This window comes from Ornithorhynchus anatinus, chromosome 12, assembly GCF_004115215.2.
Source record: "Ornithorhynchus anatinus isolate Pmale09 chromosome 12, mOrnAna1.pri.v4, whole genome shotgun sequence".
Classification (NCBI taxonomy): domain Eukaryota; kingdom Metazoa; phylum Chordata; class Mammalia; order Monotremata; family Ornithorhynchidae; genus Ornithorhynchus; species Ornithorhynchus anatinus.
Window position 1 is genome coordinate 37774241 of NC_041739.1, and position 22872 is coordinate 37797112.

At 44.6% G+C, this 22872-nt stretch overlaps 1 protein-coding gene and 1 long non-coding RNA gene across 2 annotated transcripts in view; one reads left to right on the forward strand and one right to left on the reverse strand.

Moving 5' to 3' along the window:
• LOC120638724 overlaps nt 1-1476 on the reverse strand; it is a 34968-nt gene extending 33492 nt beyond the window's left edge. The window contains exon 1 of the long non-coding RNA XR_005660614.1: nt 1397-1476. This is a non-coding gene — a long non-coding RNA (uncharacterized LOC120638724). The remainder of the gene's footprint in view (nt 1-1396) is intronic.
• On the forward strand, nt 1402-22109 carry ETNPPL (ethanolamine-phosphate phospho-lyase). The gene is made up of 13 exons (XM_001518399.4): nt 1402-1530; nt 7977-8095; nt 8695-8854; nt 11441-11515; nt 11782-11872; nt 12743-12859; nt 14002-14084; nt 14425-14647; nt 15676-15830; nt 16755-16844; nt 17351-17481; nt 18046-18113; nt 20610-22109. Exons 1-13 carry the CDS (start codon nt 1475-1477, stop codon nt 20733-20735), a joined length of 1494 nt encoding a protein of 497 aa, XP_001518449.4. The 5' UTR covers nt 1402-1474; the 3' UTR covers nt 20736-22109.
• The last annotated feature ends 763 nt before the right edge of the window (nt 22110-22872 follow it).

Consider the following 22872-nt stretch of genomic DNA (forward strand, 5'->3'; position numbering starts at 1 on the left):
AGTAAATGTTTAATAATAATAATAATAATAATGTTGGTATTTGTTAAGCGCTTACTATGTGCCAAGCACTGTTCTAAGCGCTGGGGTAGACATAGGGGAATCAGGTTTTCCCACGTGGGGCTCACAGTCTTAATCCCCATTTTACAGTTGAGGGAACTGAGGCACAGAGAAGTTAAGTGACTTGCCCACAGTCGCACAGCCGACAAGTGGCAGAGCTGGGATTCGAACTCATGAGCCCTGACTCCAAAGCCCGTGCTCTTTCCACTGAGCCACGCTGTTTAACAAATACCTTCACTATTATTATTATTACTACAAGGACTGTGTCCAACCTGATTTGCTTGTATTCACCCCAGTGCTTAGTTGCAGTTCCTGGCACATAGTAAGTGCTTAATACCGTCATTATTATTATTATTTTTATGTGACTAAACCGAAGCTAATCCATTGGGAGCCCCCATCCTTGGTTGTTTTATTGGAAGGAGGGAGAGGTTCCTCAATAGCCGGTTGATACTGGCAGTGCTTGTAGCCACCGTAAAAATACTTAGTAGGAATGGAAAGAAACTTTAAGCTCCCATGAGGTGAGGGTCCTATATAAAAAGCAGTCCGAATGAAGTAGACAGATGAAACGTACGCTGACAAGTCAACATTACAAATACCATACTCTGAACATCTGCCAATTCCCACTCGGTTCCGGCATAGTCCTTCCATCGTATTTATCGAGCGCTTACGTGTGCAGAGCACCGTACTAGGCGCTTGGAAAGGTACAATCCGGCTACAAATCTGACAGAGCAGTTCCCGTAAAATCCACCACCCCAAATTAAAACGCAAAAAAATCCACAACCCCAACTTAAAACGCAAAGTTCCCTGCAAGGAAAGGAGGGCGTTTAAAACCTGTTTACTGCCGGGCCCCGTGCGCGACCTGTCCTGCGATCCCCAAAGGAGAGAGAAGGATCAGATCCAAAACGGTTCGGCTCCCCCTCCTCTAAGGGCTTCACCTAGAACGAGTCTGCTTGCAAACTCTAACAACTTGGCTCCCTGCCTCGAAAGAACATCACGTTTCTTGCGTGTGCGGCCCGCCTGCCAAGGGGTGGGCGTTGACCAAATGTTAAAAGGCCGGTCACCCTAAAACTTGGGGGGTTTGTTTCTTGCCAAGGAGGAGGGTCAGCAGAGGAGACCCCGGCCGCTCAGAGGAACCTGCGGGCAGCGGGCAGTTAGTTAGGGCCTTTGACGGGGGCACGAAGACCCTCTGAAGAGGTGAAAGGGAGGGATGTCAAAATTGGGGAGGATGGGATGGGCCGGGATGGATTTAGGCAGGGGATTGGAGGATGGAGAGGAGGAGGGAGGGGTTTGGCAGAGGATGCAGGGCCAAGCAGTAGATAAAAGGAGGGGGGTCACTCACCACCAGTCTGCCTTTCGCCTCCAGGGCCAGCTCGGGCTCGCAGCTTGCACTTGCGACAGCATCGACGACAGCGGCAGCATGAGTGAGTTGTACTGCAAGGAGGACACGATCCAGCTGAGGAAGAAACATATTGGGTAAGGCTGGGGAAGTTCATTCATTCATTCATCCCGTCATCCACTCAGTCGTATTTACTGAGCGCTTACCGGGTGCAGAGCACCGTCCTAAGCGCTCGGAAAGTACAATCCGGCCCAGAGAGAGACGATCCCTGCCCCACGACGGGCTCACAGTCTAGAAGGGGGGAGGCAGACGACAAATCAAGTAAGCAGGCACCAAGAGCATCAATATAAATGGAGAATTATAGATATAATGATAATGATGGCATGTGTTAAGCGCTTAAAGCACTGTTCTAAGGGCTGGGAGGATACAAGGTGATCAGGTTGTCCCACCCAGGGCTCACAGTCTCAATGCCCATTGTACAGTTGAGGGAACTGAGGCACAGAGAAGTGAAGTGCCTTGCCCAAAGTCACACAGCTGACAGGTGGGGGAGCCGGGATTTGAACCCGTGACCTCCGGCTTCCCAGCCCGTGCTCTTTCCACAGAGCCACGCTACTTCTCTAATATATACTCTTTACTATTTGTGATCCTGCTATTTAACGTGAACTAGAGGTAGAACCAGTTAACAGCATCTAATCTAAAAGTGATCTTCCTATAATCTACGGCATCAACATAAATTAACAGAATTATAGATACATAGATATATTCCTGACTATTTATTTTCCTATTTAAGGTGAACTAGAGGTAGAACCAGTTAACAGCATACTGCATCTAACTAAAAGTGATATACCTGTAATCTACGGCATCAACATAAATTAACAGAATTATAGATATATAGATATATATATTCTTGACTATTTGTTTTCCTGCTATTTAACAGGAACTAGAGGTAGAACCAGTTAATAGCATACTGCATCTAATCTAAAAGTGACGTACCTCTAATCTACAGTATTAATATAAACGAATAGAATTACAGATATATATATATTCTTTACTATTTGTGATCCCGCTACTTCACATGAACTAGAGGTAGAACCAGTTAATAGCATACTGCATCTAATCTAAAAGTGAACGTACCTATAATCTACAGGCATCCACAATCTATGTTTCAGGGAAGAGGTACCTGCTCTCCTCCCCCCAAAACCCGATTTCGGGGGTCTCTTCCCTTCTGTCGGTACCGCTCCGGACACTATTTTTTATTTTTAGCGAATCGTACTTTCCAAGCACTTAGTACAGTGCACAGTAAACGCTCAATAAATACGACCGAACAAATGAGTGAAGATTGATTTTAGTGGTTGTAAGCGCTTACTCTGTTCCAGGCACTGTACTAAGCACTGGGGCTCCAGTCTTAATGCCCATTTTAGAGATGAGGGAACTGAGGTCCAGAGAATGATGATAAGTGCTTAGTACAGTGCTCTGCACACAGAAAGAGCTCAATAAATACGATTGAATGAATGATGATGATGGTATTTGTTAAGCACTTACTATGTGCCAGGCACTGTACTAAGCGCTGCAGTGGATGCAAGCTAATCAGGTTGGTCACAGTCCCTGTCCCACTTAGGGTTCACAGTCTTCATCCCCATTTTACAGATGGGGGAAGTGTGAGGCCCAGAAAAGTGAAGTGACTTACCAAGATCACACAGCATTAGCACCCGGAATTAGAACCCAGGACCTTCTGACTTCCAGGCCCGTGCTCTGCCCACTAGGCCACGACGCTTCCGGTCTGTCTATCCCTCAGCACTCTGCACAGTGCTTGGCACATGGTGCATGCTAAACAAATACCACAAGCACTATTACTAGAAGTGCTTGTATATTATTCTCCTCTGGTCTGGGTCTGGCAGGTGGGGGCTAGAGGGTTGGGTAGGAGCAAATACGGCTAGAGCTTGGGCCTGGGAGCCAGAAGGACCTGGGTTCTAATCCCGGTTCTGCCACTTGCCCATGTGGCCTTGGGCAAGTCACTTCTCTGGGCCTCGATTCCCTCATCTGTAAAATGGGAATTAAGACTGGAGCCCCACGTGGGACAGGGACTGCTTCCAACCTGATTTACTTGTATCCACCCCATTGTACTCAACAGTGATCTAAGCATTAAAACCCTGAAAGAGAGTGAATTCCAGAGACCACAGGACTCTAACCACTTTCAAATGCTTTCCTCTACCATTTTTTTTTAACGGTGCTTGTTAAGCGCTTACTATGTGCAGAGCACTGTTCTAAGCGCTGGGGTAGACACGGGGGAATCAGGTTGTCCCACATGGGGCTCACAGTCTTAATCCCCATTTTACAGATGAGGTAACTGAGGCCCAGAGAAGTTAAGTGACTTGCCCACAGTCACACAGCTGACAAGTGGCAGAGCCGGGATTCGAACCCATGACCTCTGACTCCAAAGCCCGGGCTCTTTCCACTGAGCCACGCCAGGCACTGTTCTAGGCGCTGAACAGTCCATGTCTCACATGGAATTCAGTCTTAATCCACATTTTACATTTGAGGTAACTGGCACAGAAAAGTCAAATGACATTAAAACTAATCTAGTTTGGTTTTTTTTTTTAATCGTATTTACTATGTGCCAGGTATGTGTACTGAGGTTAAGAAGCTTTGATATACTCAAAAGAGTGTTTTAAATTTTAGCCAAACATGAAAATGATGAATATCAAGGAAAAATATGGCAAAATTCTATGTCAACACACCTGATCTGGGGGAAATAATTCCAATATACCTGTTGACCACCTTAACAGAAGTGATAATAATAATGTTGGTATTTGTTAAGCGCTTACTATGTGTAGAGCACTGTTCTAAGCGCTGGGGGAGATCCAGGGTAATCAGGTTGTCCCACATGAGGCTCACAGTTAATCTCCATTTTACAGATGAGGTAACTGAGGCACAGAGAAGTGAAGTGACTTGCCCAAGCCGGGATTCAAACCCATGACCTCTGACTCCCAAGCCCGGGCTCTTTCCACTGAGCCACGCTGATAATACTGAGTTGGAATCAACTTGCAATGATTCCCCACAGTAGCAGACACTTTAAATATATCACCTTCAGGAGTAAAAGCACCATAACCAGGCAGTGAAATGCAAAGTTGAATTGTTTTTAACATTCTTACTCCCTGCCCAAGGGGAGTTAAACCTCTAATTCGTGAGCATCAGTGTTTTTGTCAGATGTGGAAAACCACCCTAACTTTGTTCATCTACCTTAATCACATTTCTCTTTCGGTAAGATGGCGTGGAGGGTTTGTAAAGTCTGTAAAATGGGGATTCAATTCCTGTTCTCCCTCCTACTGCGAGTTCCATGTGGGATAGGGACTGTGTCAGGCTTGGTTATCTTGTATTTACCCCAGCAATTAATATAGTACTTGGAACATAATAAGCAGCTGCAACAGATATCACAGTCATTATTACGGCAAGAGGGCATCAGGAAATTAAACAAGATGGGACAGTGTACATATAAGGAGATAACGGCAAGGGAAACAGAAAGGCAGATCTCCGATTCCTTCAGGAGTCTGGAGGTGGGAGAAGTTGGGCAGAATGCATTGTATTTTATCACCCATCTTTTAGAAAATAATAATTATTACATTTAAGTCTTTATTATGTGTCAAGCACTGTTCTAAGCACTGGGGTAATAGTAATGTTAATAATGTTGGTATTTGTTAAGCGCTTACTCCGTGCAGAGCACTGTTCTAAGCGCTGGGGGAGATACAGGGTCATCAGGTTGTCCCACGTGAAGCTCACAGTCTTAATCTCCATATTACAGATGAGGTCACTGAGGCACAGAGAAGTGAAGTGACTTGCCCACAGTCACACAGCTGTCAAGTGGAGGAGTCTGTACTCGAACCCGTGACCTCTGACTCCCAAGCACGGGCTCTTTCCACTGAGCCACACCGCTTACACAAGTTGCAGAGCTGGGAGCTTATCAATCAAGAATATCTACTGAGCACTTACTGTGCGCATTACTAGCATTGCAGAACACTGTACTAAGCATTGGGGAAAGAACAATACAATAGGGTTGGTAGACACAACCCCTGCCCTGGATTATGGGAGCTTATTAGGATCAAGTTTTTCTATTATCCATTCCTCCCTGAAAAGGACTCGGGAAAAGATCCCAGACAAGCCACATAGTTCATCCCACTTCTAGTGAATGTTTTGGTTTCCGTGCGTCTCTTTGTATCTCTGCTTCTGCACTTGTATTTGGCACCCGTGTGTCTCTCCAAAAATATCTCTCCCTGCTTGCCTCCATGCCTGAATCCCTGAGGATACTCCAGACTTCTTTTGGAGTCACAGAACGTGCACATAACTCCATGAGGCAGCCTGAGAATTAATAATGATAACTGTGGTATTTTTTATGTGCTTACTACGTCCCAGGCACTGTTCTAAGTCCTGGGGTTGATATGAGAAAACTGGGTTGGACACCGTCCTTGTTAATAATAATGTTAACAGTGGCATTTATGCACTTACTATGCGTCAGGCACTGTACTAAGCAACGGGGTGGAAACAAGCAAATCGGGTTAGACACAGTCCCTGCCGCACGTGGGGATCACAGTCTCAATCCCCTTTTACAGATGAGGGAGCTGGGGCCCAGAGAATAATAATAGTAATAATAATAACAGTGGCATTTGTTAAGAGCTTACTAAGTAATAATAATGTTGGTATTTGTTAAGCGTTTACTATGTGCAGAACACACACTGGGGTCATCAGGTTGTCCCACGTGAGGCTCACAGTTAATCCCCATTTTACAGATGAGGCCACTGAGGCACGGAGAAGTGAAGTGACTTGCCCACAGTCACACAGCTGACGAGTGGCGGAGCCAGCATTCGAACCCACGACCTCTGACTCCCAAGCCCGGGCTCTTTCCACTGAGCCACTCTGCCCCTCTGCCAACCACTGTTCTAAGCACTGGGATAGATACAAAGTAATCAGGTTGTCCCACATGGGGCTCACAGGCTTAATCCTCATTTTACAAATGAGGTAACTGAGGCACGGAGAAGTGAAGTGACTTGCCCAAGATCACACAGCAGACACACGGCAAAGCCGGGATTGGAACCCAGTTCCTTCTGACTCCAGGGCCTGTGCTCTATCCATTAAGCTGCGATGACCCTCACCTCCAAGCAAGTTTCTCACACAAATAAGCCCGATGTGGGCACGGATTCTCTCTCTCTACTGCTGTATTGTACTTTCCAAGTGCTTAGTACAGTGCTCTGCACAAAGTAAGCGCTCAATAAATACGATTGAATGAATTCAAGGAGTGAGGCCAGGCTTCGCAGCCCCTCCCTAGCCATCCAACAGGCAGGTAGTCTGTATTAAGGCTCCAGTAAATTGCTAAAAGGTATATAGACCGTCCCTCCAGACTGCGAGCTCTCTGTGGGCAAGGAATGGGTCTACCAACTCTGTTATATCACACTCTCCCAACCACTTACTGTAGTGCTGCCCGTTTTTTAGCCAAAAATGAAGATGTCTATCAGAGAAAAATATGGTGAAAATGCTCAATAAGTACGACCGATCGAAAAGCATAGTAGAGAAATCAAAAATACATCAGGAAAGGCCTCGACTGTCTGCTGGTGAGCGCCCGACAATTTTATACAAAGCACGGCAGGGCCTAAGGGTTACAAAGGGTGCCCCGAGATGATGATAATAATAATGTTGGTAGTTGTTAAGCGTTTACTATGTGCAGAGCACTGTTCTAAGCGCTGGGGGAGATACAGGGTAATCAGGCTGTCCTGATTACCAGTGCCCAGCCAACTGGTGTTAGGGTAGCTACGGGACAGAGGGAAGCAGCGTGGCTCAGTGGAAAGAGCCCGGGCTTGGGAGTCAGAGGTCATGGGTTCGAATCCCGGCTCTGCCACTCGGCAGCTGGGTGACTGTGGGCAAGTCACTTCACTTCTCTGTGCCTCAGTTCCCTCATCTGCAAAATGGGGATGAAGACTGTGAGCCTCACGTGGGACAACCTGATCACCCTGTATCTCCCCCAGCGCTTCCAACGGTGCTCTGCACGTAGTAAGCACTCAACAAATACCAACGTTATTATTGGGCCAGGCCATCATGGCTTTTGCCACTTCTGCCTGGGAGGTGGTGGAAGACTGATGGGGATTAAAAGGAGGAGGGGGGGATCATTCCCTTCTCCCTTCTTCCTCTCACACCTACTATGCCCTCCCCCATACCCATCCCGTCTGAGATCAGTCACACAAGTGAGTTTCTAGAGGAGGAAAGAAAAGGCTCTGAGAGCAGTTATAGTGCAGCAAATACATATTTGCACGGTTCCACTCAGGTAGGTTGTCGGGCTGAGGTGCCAAGATGACCTCAAGTCAGGAATTAAATTGAGAAGCGGCATGGCATAGTGGATAGAGCACAGGCCTGGAAGTCAGAAGGTCATGGGTTCTAATCCCCAGCACCTAGTAAGCGCTTAAATACCATTATTATTATTATCTGGACATTACAATGACCGAGCCTGCACAACTGAAAGTCCTGGTCGCCGGTTCTCGCTTTTACTGAGTACGGGAAAACGGTGCTTACAATGACATCTCTCTCCTTTGACCATTTCTAGCCCATCATGCGAGGTCTTCTTTGCTAAGGATCCTCTCAAGATTGTGCGGGCCCGTGGCCAGTACATGTTTGATGAGAATGGAGAGCAATATCTGGACTGCATCAACAACGTGGCACACGGTAAATGTCTTGTGGCAGTTAAGGCATGAAGGAGTTTAGGTAAAATTCTCGTGATTACAAGTGGAAGCTATTCGGTGGGGGTGGGTTGTGGTAAAGTTGCCCAGGCCTCCTGATATTTTAAGCAGCAGCAGCAGCAGAAGCACGAAGCAGCGTGGCTCAGTGGAAAGAGCACGGGCTTGGGAGTCAGAGGTCATGGGTTCGAATCCCAGCTCTGCCACTCGGCAGCTGTGTGACTGTGGGCGAGTCACTTCACTTCTCTGTGCCTCAGTTACCTCATCTGTAAAATGGGGATTAAAACTGTGCGCCTCATGTGGGACAACCTGATTACCCTGTATACCCCAGCACTTAGAACAGTGCTCTGCACATAGTAAGCGCCTAACAAATACCAACATTATTATTATTTTAATTGGTTTCCCTCCAGACCTTTAGTTTCTTGTGGGCAGGGAATGTGTTCACCAACTCCATTATATCGTACTCTCCTAAGCCCTTAGCACGGTGCTCTGCGCACAGTAAGTGCTCAGTAAGTACAGTTAATTGATTTCCTGGATGTTTCTCTCCCCCTCCCCACTCACCCCTTCATTCTCCTCTGCCGATTCTAGTGGGACACTGCCACCCAGAAGTGGTCAGCGCTGCTGTGAAACAGATGGAGCTGCTCAATACGAATTCACGATTTCTCCACGACGGCATCCTCGAGTACGCTAAGCGTCTGAGTGCCACCCTGCCAGAGAAGCTCTCCGTTTGCTATTTTGCAAATTCAGGGTAGGTTGCAGGGATATTTCAGTCTCCCTCTCTCCCACTCCTCTGTGGCTGTCTGGAGCTGAAAACGGGCTTTCAGGAGACCCAGATTCTTTGTTCTTCCATCATTTGGGTCCTTGGGCAAGCCACTGTTTCTTTTTTAAAAATTATTAATGGATCAGAAGCATTGCTTCTACGAGTCTGCTATGGAGACTTCACTCATTTTGGTTCCTCACCAAAGGAGAACACATTCATTTAATAGTATTTATTGAGCGCTTACTATGTGCACAGCACTGTACTAAGCGCTTGGAATGAACAAGTCGGCAACAGATAGAGACAGTCCCTGCCGTTTGACGGGCTTACAGTCTAATCTAATAACACTTGATTATAGTAACACCTTTGAGACAAATGATTTCAGTGAAACTTCCATCTCTCAATAGTATCCAATTGGCTTTTGAGGGGAAAAACAACTGTAAAAAAAAATTGTCAGCTCAAGTGGCTATTTCATAGAAATATACAAAACCAGCAGGGCCTGATCTGAATAGTTGGTATCTACTCCAACACAACAAATAGCACAATTATTTTTTTTTAAGAGAATCAGAGTGGGCTAGTGGATAGAACCCACTATTCCTGCTCTACCACTTGTCTCCTGAATGACCTTGAGCAAATCTCTTCTCTATGCCTCAGTTACCTCACCTGTAAAACAGGGATTACGACTGAGCCCTATAAGGACAGGGACTGTGTCCAACCTGATTAACTCATCCCTACCCCAACATTTAGTTCAGCACCTGGCACATAGTAAGCTCTTAAATACCATAAAAATATGATTTAACCAGCAGCTACAACATCCCTAATAAAAGATTAAGAGAGCCACCAAACACTGATACTGTCCTGCAGCTTTCGTGAAGGAAAATTCCAATTTGAACATTTGAACATTCCAAAATCATGTTCAACTGGGCATCTCAAGAGAACACTCCTCTGATAAGGATGGAAGGGTCAGCTGACCTTATTATTATTATGGTATTTGTTAAGAACTTACAATGGGTCAAGTATTGTTCTAAGGACGAGGTAGTTAGGTCAGACACAGTCCCTGTCCCAGATGGGTCTCACAGGCTAAGTAAAAGGGAACTGAATCATCAACGTGGCAGATGGTAAATGTCCTGTGGGTTTAGTATTAAGGCTACATTCTTGTGCTTCCAAGCTATCTGGTGGGTTGGGTCATGGTCGCACAGCAGGCAACCAGCAGAGGTAGGAACAGATCCCAGATCCTCTGACTCCCAACCCTGGGCTCTTTCCACTAAGCCATGCTGCTCCTCAGCTCAAACACCAGTCTCTCAGGCACTCCAGAATTTCCCCTTTCCAGGAACTCTTGGGGAGAATTCCCAGAGTTTCTCATTGAATGGGTTAGAAATGAACTCGGTCCCAGTCTGGGAGATCCCTGAACTTCATCTTGAGGAGAAGAAAAGTAGTACGGCCTAGTGGAAAAAGCATATGTCTGGGAGTCAGGACCAGGGTTCTATCTCCAGCTCCACCACTTGTCTGTTGTATGACCTTGGACAAATCACTTAACTTCTCTGAGCCTCAGTTATCTCTTCTGCAAAATGGGGATTAAGACCGTGTGACTGTTTCCAACTTGATTAGCTTAATTCTACCAGCCCTGGCATGCATTAAGTGCTTAACAAATCCTATGAAACACACACACACACAAATAAGGAAGGGGGCAGTTTCAAAAAGCAGCAGTTTCTCAATGAATATTCTGTGCCCTTGTGAAGGGGGCATTAGGGTATTCCCATTTCACAGAGAAGGAAAGTGAAGGCTTATGTCTAAGTGGCTCGCTCAAAACAACATGTGAGGGGTGCGGCTACTAGAGACAAAGCCACCTGCTTCCCACAGCACTGCTCTGACTTTGCGACAGAGATATGTAATAATGATTGTGGGATTTGTTATGTGCACGCACTGTATTAAGCACCGGGATAGCTTCAAGATGAGCAGGTCCCACATGAACCTCACGGACTAAGTAGGAGGAAGAACAAGAATTGAATCCCCAGTTTGTAGATGAGGGAACTGAGGCAGAGAGAAGTTAAGTGACTTGCCCTAGGCCATCCAGCAGGATCCGTGATTTTCCACTTAGGCCACAATGCTTCCCTAGTAAGAGCTCGAGGTTGTGAGGCAGCTGGGCTGAAATTTCTCAAAGAAGCATTTCTCTTCTTCAGTGGGCCTCTGAGGCAGGGTAGTTTATTCTAGAGCCCTTACCAAGACTATGAAAAAAAAATAAAATGAAATGGGCATTTGACACCAGCCCTTACTGAGAGCATCAGGTCAGCAGAACGGCATTTTGGGATGAGGTGAGCTTAGAACTCTGAAACGGAGCGGAGTGCACTGTTTATCGTGCCATCAGCTGACTGCCAAATGAACTGCCATAAGTACTCTGTGTCCCGATGCACAAATAAATGGGAGTAGAGACACAGAGCACCTCTTCGTAGACGCTTACAAGAATATACCCTCTGACCCGGTATTTACATTGAGAATCGTGTGCTTCTCCCCTGGGGAACAGAACATGCAGTGTCGCTATCTAAACTTGTGCTCAATCGCTACACCTTGACTTTCTAGCTCTGAAGCCAATGACCTCGCCTTACGTCTTGCCAGGCAGTTCAGAGAACATCAAGACGTGATCACTCTTGACCAGTAAGTCTGTACTGAAGGCACTGAGCTGCTTTCTTTATGACCCTGAGGGGTGGAAGTCACCCCAGTATTACCACTCACAAAATAAACCAAAATAACTAAAATCAAATGTAAAATTAGATTTTCTGCTGGGCCCTCCATAACTGCTTACTGCCTGGCTTTTAGGTCAAGAATTTCAGATTGTTCTAAGAATTTTGACTTATTTTGATTTTGATAGACACTGAGTCGTGATATTTCCGTTAAGTGACATATATTCCTGTTCTTCTCAGCGCCTACCATGGTCATGTGACTTCTTTGATAGAGATCAGTCCATACAAACATCGACTGGGGAAAGATGACAAGAAAGAATTTGTGCACGTGGTGGGTATTTCTCAGTTACATATTTATTTAACATGGTCCTCCAGTTCCTTTCCCGCCTGTCCAAAATTCATTTGCAAGTTACTGCGATTGACTCCTTTTGAGCAACTCTTGACATATTTGTATTTCCTACTGCTCCTTAACAAGTTTTGATTTTGGCCTTTGTACTTCCATAAATGAAGGGTAAATTAAAGGGATAACCAAAGTTCTGAAATATGGTGAGTCGGGTTGTCTGACTTTAAATGGAGATACGACATAGCCTTGAGGAAAGAGCACAGGTCTGAAAATCAGAGGACCTGGATTCTAGTCTCAGCTCTGCCAATGGGTGGCTGTGTGACCTTAGTCAAGTCACTTCTCCTGGGGCTTTAGTTTTCTCATTTGAAAAACGGGGATGTATCCCTAATTCTTCCTCTCCTCTTAGGTGGTGAGTCCTGTTTGGTGTGGGGACTGTGTTAGATGTGAGTCTCTATCACAGTTCATGGCTTAGAGCAAGCGTTAAGTAAATATTATTATTATCATTATTGGAGAATTGCCTCGTCAAGCCTGAGGGCAGGGATCCTGTTTCTCCTTCATAGTAAGCAATTCCTCGACACTTTTTAAATGTCCCACATGGGGCTCGCCGTCTTAATTCCTACAGAGGAGGTAACTGAGGCACAGAAAAGTTACATATCACAGAAAAGTGATGTTACACTGAATAAAAAGTGTTGGGTGAGTTGGATGAGCAGATCGAGTCTGTTTTAGGTGAATGAGTTTTACCAACTGAGAATATTTGGAAGTAGTGAGGGTTGTTGTGGGAGTCTAAGCCTTATTTCAGTAAGATCTCTTCTACAAACCGAACACTTATCATTAGAAACCCTCTCTCGATTCATTCAGGCACCACCTCCAGATACGTACCAGGGAATGTATAGAGAGGACCACCCGGATCCTGCCAGTGCTTACGCAGATGAGGTGAAGAAAATTATTGACGAAGTTCAAAAGGAAGGGCGGAAGGTGTGTATCAAATGCTACAGAAATAACTCTGCATACAGCTTGAAAGATGGTTTCATTTAGAACAGCGCTTGGCACATAGTAAGCGCTTAAATATTATCATTACCATCATTATTTTGCACTACCTTGATGTGAGAAGGGAAGGAAAGGGATAATCAGTCAGACTTACTGAATGCTTACACTGTGCAGAGCACTATATAAAATACTTGGGAGAGTACAATATAGCAGCTGGTAAACACTTTTCCTGTTTTTTGGAATGCCAGATTCTTTCCTTTGCCCTCCATTCTTGAAGTAACCATTCTGGATATTTTTTTAAGCCTCTGTAACTTTTCTCTTGATGAACTGCCTAATCCCATAGAGCCTCATGACAAGCTTTTGCCCTCTGACCTGGAAGCAAGGTGCTCTACCTAGACCCAAAGTCTATGCCCCTGAGAAGGCCCGACCTGGCAAATTTAGGCAAGAAATTGTTTCCCGTCTTTAAACATGCTGGCAGTTGTGTCCCTTCATTCTGGAAAAGGAAGGGTGGTCATTGTTGACACCGTCCAAAATAATGACTGATTTTTGCCCGATTTTTCCTAATCAAGTTGAGCAAGAATAAGCTTGTTGTGAATAGGAAATGTGCCTGTTTATTGTATACTGTCAAGCACTTAGTACAGTATTCTCCACCCAGTAAGTGCTCAATAAATACAGCTGAATGAATGTACAGAAATAACCCCAGCTCTGCCACTTGCCAGCTGTGTGACTTTGGGCAAGTCACTTAACTTCTCAGTGCCTCAGTTCCCTCATCTGTAAAATGGGGATTAAGACTGTGAGCCCCACGTGGGACAACCTGATTCCCCTGTGTCTACCCCAGCGCTTAGAACAGTGCTCGGCACATAGTAAGCGCTTAACAAATACCAACATTATTATTATTAACACTTCCCTCCTGGCATACCCTATATCCCATAGACTCCTATGCTAATTATCAGACACGTAGCAAACCAGGACGAGGGAACCATCAGAGCCCTATTCTTTAGCCCTTTGCCTCAGCAGCAGAATTCCCTTCTACTTTATTGCTGAAGCAAGCCACCCACCCTTCTCCAAGTCAGCAGTATCTAAACCAAAGATCTAAACGCTTTTTATCTTTTTTTTTTTTTTTTTAACAGATTGCTGCCTTTATTGCTGAATCTATGCAGAGTTGTGGAGGCCAAATCATTCCACCAGTGGGATATTTCCAGAAAGTAGCAGAGTATGTACCCGGTTTGGGGGAATTCTTGTACAGACTAAGCATCCTAACATTTATCCTTAGACTATTTATATCCCGTCTCCATTTTCTCCCGCTCAAGAGCATTTATTGAATGATTACTGTGTCCAGAGTACTGTACTAAGCACTTGGGGAGAGTACAATTAGATCCCTTCGAGGCAGGATCTAACAAAGAATGCAGATACTGTTATATATTTATATAGTTATATACGTGAGGGTATGAACATAAATTCCAGGTGGAGAGAGGTAAGGTGTTAAGTTATACAAAGGGACTGGTGTCGGGTTTGAGATGTCTCAAGGACTCTGGCATCTTTGTGCTTTTCAGTTCCGTCCGACAAGCAGGAGGTGTAATCATTGCTGACGAAGTGCAGGTTGGCTTTGGTCGAATCGGAAAGCACTTTTGGGGCTTCCAAATGCACGAGGGCTTTGTGCCGGACATCGTGACCATAGGAAAGCCGATGGGCAACGGCCACCCAGTGTCTTGCGTTGTGACCACCAAAGAGATCGCTGAAGCCTTTAATGCCTCTGGAATGGAGTATTTCAATACGGTAAATTTCAGTCTCAGGCTTTAAGGCCCTAGAGTCAGTTTAGCTTCCTTGGTTTGAGAAAACTTGGTCCAAGTGTTAAAAGGCTTAAAGATGAAATTCCTTAATATGAGAATGCAGTGATTCCTCCTAGTGGCTCAGCCCAGCGGAATGAGGATCATTCCTCCTGCTCTTTCTTCTCAGTTGTGTCGTTTTAATGAAAATAATGGTATTTAAGTGCTTATTATGTACCACTGTACTAACGCTGGGGTGGATACAAGCCAAGCGGGTTAGACACAGTCCCTGTCCCACACGGGGCTCACTGTCTCAATGCCCATTTCACAGATGAGGTAATTGAGGCATAGAGAAGTGAAGCGACTCGCCCAGGGTTACACAGCAGACATGTGGCAGAGCCGGGATTAGAACCCATGACCTCTGACTCCCAGGCCCATGCTCTATCCACTTGACATGCTGCGTCCCTAGATTGCTTCTGTTTTCTAAACTGCTCTTAATTTTCTGTCACATTACTCCTTTTTCCCCACAGAGAAAGCCTTGCCAATCACCAATGGGCATTTTAGATCTCATTTCAATCCACAAAGTGCTATCAAAGACACACACACGTACATACACACAGGGTATCCTTCCCAAAGAAGATTTCTGGCATGAAAAATGCTGAAGGGAAGAGGTCACTTTAGAAAAGGAATTGTGGCTTGTGAAGCAAAATACCTAAAAGAACTCGAGGACAGATTCAGATCAGCAGTGATATTTGAAAATCATGGCAGAAGGAAGCTAATTCCAGGACCTCCTTCATTGCCGGCTTTGCACGCAGAGCCTTCATACCCGTTATGCAACGAGCTTGATGGGATTTCGAAAAAAATATTTACCCTAGTCTGTGGCAACCAGTGTTTATGCTGGATGCGAAATCAGGTGAGCTACTGTTCTGGGAGAAGATGCCCTTCAAATATAATCTTGTTTCTGATCTGAAAGTGTCAGCAGTATTTTTCAGTCTTCCAAACCACTCTTTGTTTTCCCCCCTACATCTCTGTCTTCAGTATGGAGGAAATCCAGTGTCTTGTGCTATTGGCTTGGCTGTCCTAGATGTAATCGAAAAGGAAGATCTCCAAAGAAAGGCCACAGAGGTGGGGAACTACATACTTCAGCTGCTGAATGAACAAAAGGCCAAGCATCTTCTTATAGGTGATGTCAGGTAAGTGCCTCAAAAAGCTAGCAGTAGTTACAAGTTCAGAATTACCTTGGGCGGAGAAAAAGGCCACGACCTTAACCCCGGACCTAGAGGTGGGGCTTGCAATGTTTTTCCGAAAGCATTTAGTGCCAATGAAGAGAGCTAAGTGCTTTAACAATAGGTGAAATCCCACCTCATTAGCCGATAGCCAAGGAAGTTAAAGCATAGGAAATTTATTATTAGACAATCATGGCATTTGCTAAGAGCTTACACTCAATCAATTGCATTCATTTACTGGGTGCCGCACACTGTACTAAGTGCTTGGGAAGGAACAACAGTTGGTAGACACATTTCCTGCCTGCAGCTAACAAACTGGACTACGTGCCAGGTACTAAGTACCGGGGTGGATGTAATACAATCATACTGGATACAGTCCCTGCTCCAGAAGCAGCTCACCGTCTAAACTGGAGGGATAAAAAAACTGAAGTACTGAGAGATTGAGACTTGCCCAAAGTCACACAGCAGGCAAATGGCAGAGCCAGAATCAGAACCCAGGACCTCCCAGGCCTGTGGCCTTTCCATTAGGCCACACTACTTCTCATAGGGCATACACAGCCTTTCCCTTTCTCCTTTAATTAATTATATTTATTAAGCACTGGGGAGTACAAAATAAGAGTTGGGAGACACGTTCCCGGCCCACAGTGAGCTCACAGTCTAGAAGGCTTTTCAAAACATGAAAAAGCCATCGTGTTGGGAAAGCAACACTTGTTTCTAAACTGCACTGGTTGACTCGTTAACTCGAGTTAGCTTAAATCAGCAATTAGACATGAATGGGTAATAGCCTGTATAGCTTCAGATTAAATGGAAAAATTCAGACGTTTCTGTGCTCTCTGAAAGTGAAGTGTTTGGTCCCTGTATGATGCAGTTCATCTCCCTCTGCTTCCTTAGGGGTCTCGGCTTATTTATTGGAATAGAGTTAGTGAAAGACCGACAGAAAAGGACTCCAGCTTCTGCTGAGGCCCACCATATCATATACAAGTAAGTCGTCTTCCCAATGATACTGGGGTTTTGTTCTAGCACCTTGAGCCTAGGAAAATCTGCTTTGCTACTTATGACTCTGACCGATTCCACGTGCATACCCACGACCGTGTCTTCTGTCTGACACACAGCGTACTCAGGCTCAAAAGAATGCTCCCCAATTCTCCCAGCACTGTCCCATCTAAAAGTGTTGCAGAAACACTCATTAATTTGGAAAAAAACCCAAAACTGTTGTATATTTTAACTGTCCTTCCGGCATAAATGCTCTAGTGTGGGAAGCGCAGATGTTTATAAATGCTAGAATACCTCATAGGGCTTAAATCCTTCAGTACTCTCTCCATCTTCCCCTAAACGACATGGAAAATTGACGATCGTTCCTTCGCTGACTTGTTTTTTGGTATGACGCCAGGTTTCGAATCTCTCTGTACCACTGTATGGTCAATCTTGATATCACTCCTATGTGGGATTTTAATATTAATATTAATTATGATTTTCCCCTCAACCAGAATGAAAGAAAAGAGGATTCTTCTCAGTGCTGACGGTCCCAACCGAAATGTCCTCAAAATTAAACCACCCATGTGCTTCACTAAGGAAAATGCCAAGTTAATGGTGGAAAAGTTGGATGAAACTCTCACAGGTCAGTAAGGCATCTGGGAAGGACCAGATGCTAGACCCTTGGGGGACAAGTGCTTAGCACAGTGCTCTGCGCACAGTAAGCGCTCAATAAATACCATCGACCATGATGATGTGATTGAGGTTCACTGAACTTAGTGATCAGTGATTCTAAACTAAATTCTAAACTAAGTTGGGATGGGATGTATGAGAGGAGGGGGAGAGCTGATTGAGTGCCTTAAAATCAGGAGTTTCTACTTAATTTGTTGGGCAACCACCAGAGATTTGTGAGGAGTTGAGAGATTAGTCAGGGATGGCTTCCTGGAGGAGAAATGGCTTTAGGAGGGCCTTAGGATAGGGAGAGCGGTGGTCTGTTGGATATAAATGAGAGGGAATTCCAGGTGGGGGGGGGGGGGAAGGGGTGCGTGAGCCAGGTGTCACTGGTGAGAAAGGCACAGGAGTAGAGGAGCGGTGTGCGGGCTGGGTTGTTGTGGGAGAGAAGCAACAATATGTAGGAGGAAGAGAGAAGGAATATGGTCAAGATTTACCCATTATCTTATTTTTAATCCATTATATTGTCTTTGTTTAGCTTTAGAAGAGACCACGGGAATCCACACGGAAAATGCAGTTTCAGGAAAAACGGCATCCAAAGTAAAAGTAAGTGTTTGCTTTCTGTCCTGGGAAAAATTGCATCGGGAAAGGGGTACGATTTTTTCATTTATGTTCCTCAGGGTTGTAAGGTAGTTTGGGGGCTCATAGTAGCCCTGGTTGTGGATTAGCCAGCAGTAGGGGAGCTTGTGTAGCCTGCTCTGGCTTTGTTTTTTTTCTCCCAAGGGAAAAACAGCCCTGCCCTCCCACCCAGGGTCACTGGCCACCCAAGGGGGAAGTGTTGCCTAGTGGAAAGAGCACAGGCCTGAGATTCAGGGGATCTGGGGTCTAATCCTGTCTCTATCTGCTATGTGACCTTGGACAAGTCACTTACCGTCTGTGCCTCACTTTCCTCATCTGTCAAATGGGGATTCAATTCCAGTTATTTCTTTGTGAGCCCTATGTGGGGCAGGGATTGGATTTTCTAGTGTCTGCCCCAGTGTTTATTACAGTCCTTGGCACGTCACAGTGCTAAAATACCACAATTCTTTATGTTTGCTTCCCCTAGTGTCTTCCCATTCGAGCAAAAGCCATAACAGCCAGAGGGAGTCGTGTGGGCCCAGGTCACACGGGAACAATTTCGAGAAATATTCCCTTAAAAATCTGACTTCCACAGATCTCAACTAGTCTGTATTGGAACCTAAATGGGGGAGCAGAAAGAGAGGTCTAACAACCTCTCAGCTGGCATCCAGACAGGATAGGTGGAAGTTCGATCACCTTATTAGGCTAAACATTGCATTTGAAGGATAAACTCTTCTCCTCATCCTAATCCTCATCCTAATAACTCAAGTATGTAAACTGAATTATTCACATTCTTTCTCCGCCCAGAACTTGTAGGCAAATGGCCAGAAGGACCACTGGGAAAGACTTCTGTCCCATCCTCCCCCCTCCACACCATTCAGCCCTCTTTGGGGGGAGGGGGGGTCAAGTGCTGTACTAAGTCCTGGGGAAGATACAAGATAATCAGGTCACATATAGTGTCCAACACACTCATAAAATAATTGGTTAAGCATTTACTATGTGCCAAGCACTGTACTAAGTAATGGGGTAAGTACTGGGGTAGATCAGATCCCATCCCTGCCCGACATAGGGCTCACACGGAGAGAAATAACAGGTACTGAATCCCCATTTGACAGATGAGGAAATTGAGGCATAGATGTTAAGTGACTTGTCAGCTGGCTCTGGCAGCTGTCAGAGCCAGGATTATATCCCAGATTCCCTCTCAGGTCTGTGCTCTTTCTACTAGGCCACACTTCCTCCTTGGGCAGCCAGTGGTCTTGAGTGGGAAGGCAGGGCTGTTGGGGGGAAAAGAAATCAAGATGGAGGAATGGAGTTACAGAGAAGAGACGAGAGGTTCTAATCCCAGCTCTGCCACTTGTCTGCTGTGTGACTTTGAGCAAGTCACAACTTCCCTGTTGTGACAAAAGTGACCTCAACTGTAAAATGGGGGACTGTGAGCCCCACGAGGGACAACCTGATTACCCCAGCGCTTAGAACAGTGCTTGGCATATAATAAGCGCTTAACAAATACCACCATTATTAAGTGGCTTGGTCAACAAGGTCATACAGCAGACAAGTGGCAGAGTCAGGATTAGAATCCCAGGCCCTGGCTGTTTCCGTTAGGTCACACTGCTTCTCGTCTCTGTCCCCGTCTCAGCAGCCTATTTTATTCCTACAGCATTGGGGTAAAGAGTTGAGCTGTTCCCTAAGCGGCAACTGAGCGTCGAACTAGAAAATAGGAAGTTTTAGATGAGACTGTGGGCCTGGGGAAGGCTGTTACTGGCTCTGCTTGGGGCTGAGTCTCTCCAAAAGCTGCCTCTTCTCTAGCCCCAACTGAGAGTGTGAGAAGGGGCCAAAGTCAAAGCACAGAAGTTGAGCGGGGTGGGAAGGAGCAGACAGGATTGGCCTGGTTGCATAATGCATGAGTTGTTTATGCCTTGGATTTACTGAGGAACAGTCAGTCTCCTAACATTTCAAGTCAACAAGTTTTCTTCCTGAATTACTTTCACACACTCACACACACACCCACACACCACACCACAAATTCCAGGAAAAAAATTCGTTAACAAGACTGTTCCTGCAGAGTCTGTGGTAAAACAGACCCCAAGAAATGATTATCTGATGCTATGTGGCGAAAGTCAGCTACAGAGTTAGTGAAGACGCCCAAGTGCTCTGCACACAGTAAGTTGCTCAATAAATACCATTGACATCCAACTTCGGGGCAGGGCTTTGGATTAGAATGACTAGGAAAACAAAGTTTGATGTGTGATTAGATCAGATTTATATATAATACGATATAATAATAATAAACTAAGTTGTCACTGTGTCAAGTACTGTACTGGGGTTTTAGGCTTTACTCCAGTAAATAAATGGTATTTTTTGAGCTCTTACTGTGTGCAGAACATTGTACTTGGGAGAGTGCAGTACACTTTCTCTGACCCTAACGAGTTTATGGTCCAGAGAGGGATAATTAGAAATGGATGGTTCTGTAAATATCTGTTACAGACGCTCGCTGCAGCAAATTCAGACTGTGCCGGCAACATCAGCCAGACCAATGGAAACTCATGCAGGAAAAGAAATGGACTTTGTATGGAGAAACACAGCACTTCCTCCAAGAGGCTCTCCACATGAACAAGGCCCCTATACTTTCACCTCAACAGTGTTATGGAGGGTGACTAGATGTGTCCCGCAATTTTCTGGGAAAATTGTTATTAAACATTTTGGGATAATGTGTAGGGTGATTACTCATCTCACTTTGATTTGAAATGAAGTTAGGTCAATATGCAAATACTAGCTGATGACCAAAATACTGCTAGGGTGGGTTATTAGGTCTTGTAACATCTATCCTATACAATCCATGCTTAATTTATTCTGTGGGGGTGTGTCTGTGATTTCAGTATGAATTACTGAGTTGAAGGGCTAACTTTTAAATACTTTAAAACACATTTTGTTATGGGACCCAGAAGTCACTGATCATGATTTCCTACTGTGAAAAATCCTTTTTTTCCTGACCCAGGCAGGATTAATAGGGCCCTGAGTTATTCAGGCAAGCCACATTAAATGCCCATATCATTAAATGGGCCTTCATGCAAGGGAAAAACTAGAAGGAAAAAGCAACATTACTCCAAGAAATCCACAGACCACCATGATGGTGGGACTCCTGGAACAGCAGCTTCATAAAATGTCTTTTGTGGAAGAGGAAATACAATGAGATTGGGACAGCACCATCTGGTGAAGATTTGCACTGAATTAAGGGCCAGGAAGGCTGAGTTTTAGTTCCGTTTCTGCAGGGGACAATCTGAGCACCTCATTTCTTTCCTTACTTTACATGTATTAGGGAATAATTGTTCCCAGGGGTGCTGCAAAGAAAAATGAGAAAATACATGCAAAAACACAGTGAATTCATAGAAGAGAAGAGGGAATATTCATTTGGAGGGTAGAGGGGTCATATAGTTTTGGTCATTTGAGAAGTCCAAGGGAACTCTGTATCATGCCCACTGAGGGCATTATATAGAAAAATTCTAAGAATATTTGGGTGGGGGTTTTTTTTAATTGGTAAGGGAAAAGCAGTACTTTTAAAGAGCTTTCATTATCTCTTTTGATAAAATAGTCATTCCTCATTTCTCTCAGCCAACTGTTTATTTTTCATGTATCTAACTGCCCAGTCCAGAACTCTGGATGTTACAACATACAGCCAGGAATCGAATTCCTAACTGGTATAGTGTTATGCCTTAATGGATGGTTCTTGAGGATTAATGAATAATGCTTAGACTTCAGTAAAATGTATATTTTTACCAGAACTCATGTACAAATTTTACAACTTCCAACTGTTAAATATTGCTATTTTCTTGTTCTTGAAGACATCTGAATAATGGCAAATATTTCTAAGAAAAGGATCAATGTTTATGATACATTATATGATATGACTATGATAAATTGCTATTGGTCTTATTTGCTAGACACAGACTATTCCCTACATTAAAACTATATCTTTGCATCCTTGAAGTCTGCTTTTTGAATTACTAAGTTCATTTAGTCTTTCCTAATCTATCAGGAATGGGGAAGTGGGAAGAGTTGATTTCTTCTGACCTCACAGAAAAATTGGACAGTGGTGTATTGGAACTCGTTTAAACAAAGGGAAAAAAACCTTTCTTTGCTAGGGCATTAGTTTAGAGTTAAAGGTGTGCCCCCCTCCCTTTTTCTGAATATAATAATAATTATGGTATTTGTTAAGCACTTACTATGTGCTTACTATGTGCCAGCCACTGAATACAATCATATTCAATTATATTTGTTGATTCCAAAGATTTCTTTTTAATGAAATAAGAGAAAGTTAACAAAGTATCTGCAAAATGAGCTTCCCGATATTCTTTGCAGTATTCAGTAATTGCCCTTTTCAAGAATGTGTTCTAAGCAGAGAATTTCCAGAATCTGCCCCGGACTTTGCATTGGAAGGGGCTAGACGCTCCCCAAACGCGAACTTGGAAAATTCAAGAAGTGACATCCTGGGGACCGGTATCACTGATCTTCTAGTGCTTGTGTTCACTGCATGTGAATATGACAAATCCAAAGGGCAAGATTAGAATAAACCCTAGAGCACTAAATATTAGATCCTTGAAATTGAAAGCGGCCCCTACAAAGTTAAGACAGACCAGCAGACTATGAATTCAAAAGTTCATTTATGCAAGAACTAGAAGTTCAATATCAAGAGGAAGACGATCTTTAGGGACCCACTACTCAAAAGGAGTCAATTAATGACACACTGAAT

Bases quoted from the DNA above. Each gene is read 5' to 3' on its own strand.
- ETNPPL (XM_001518399.4), top strand. From the start codon at position 1,475: ATGAGTGAGTTGTACTGCAAGGAGGACACGATCCAGCTGAGGAAGAAA. The intron at 12,860-14,001 runs GTGTGTATCAAA...TTTTTTTAACAG, and splicing joins TTCAAAAGGAAGGGCGGAAG to ATTGCTGCCTTTATTGCTGA. The intron at 14,085-14,424 runs GTATGTACCCGG...TGTGCTTTTCAG, and splicing joins TATTTCCAGAAAGTAGCAGA to TTCCGTCCGACAAGCAGGAG.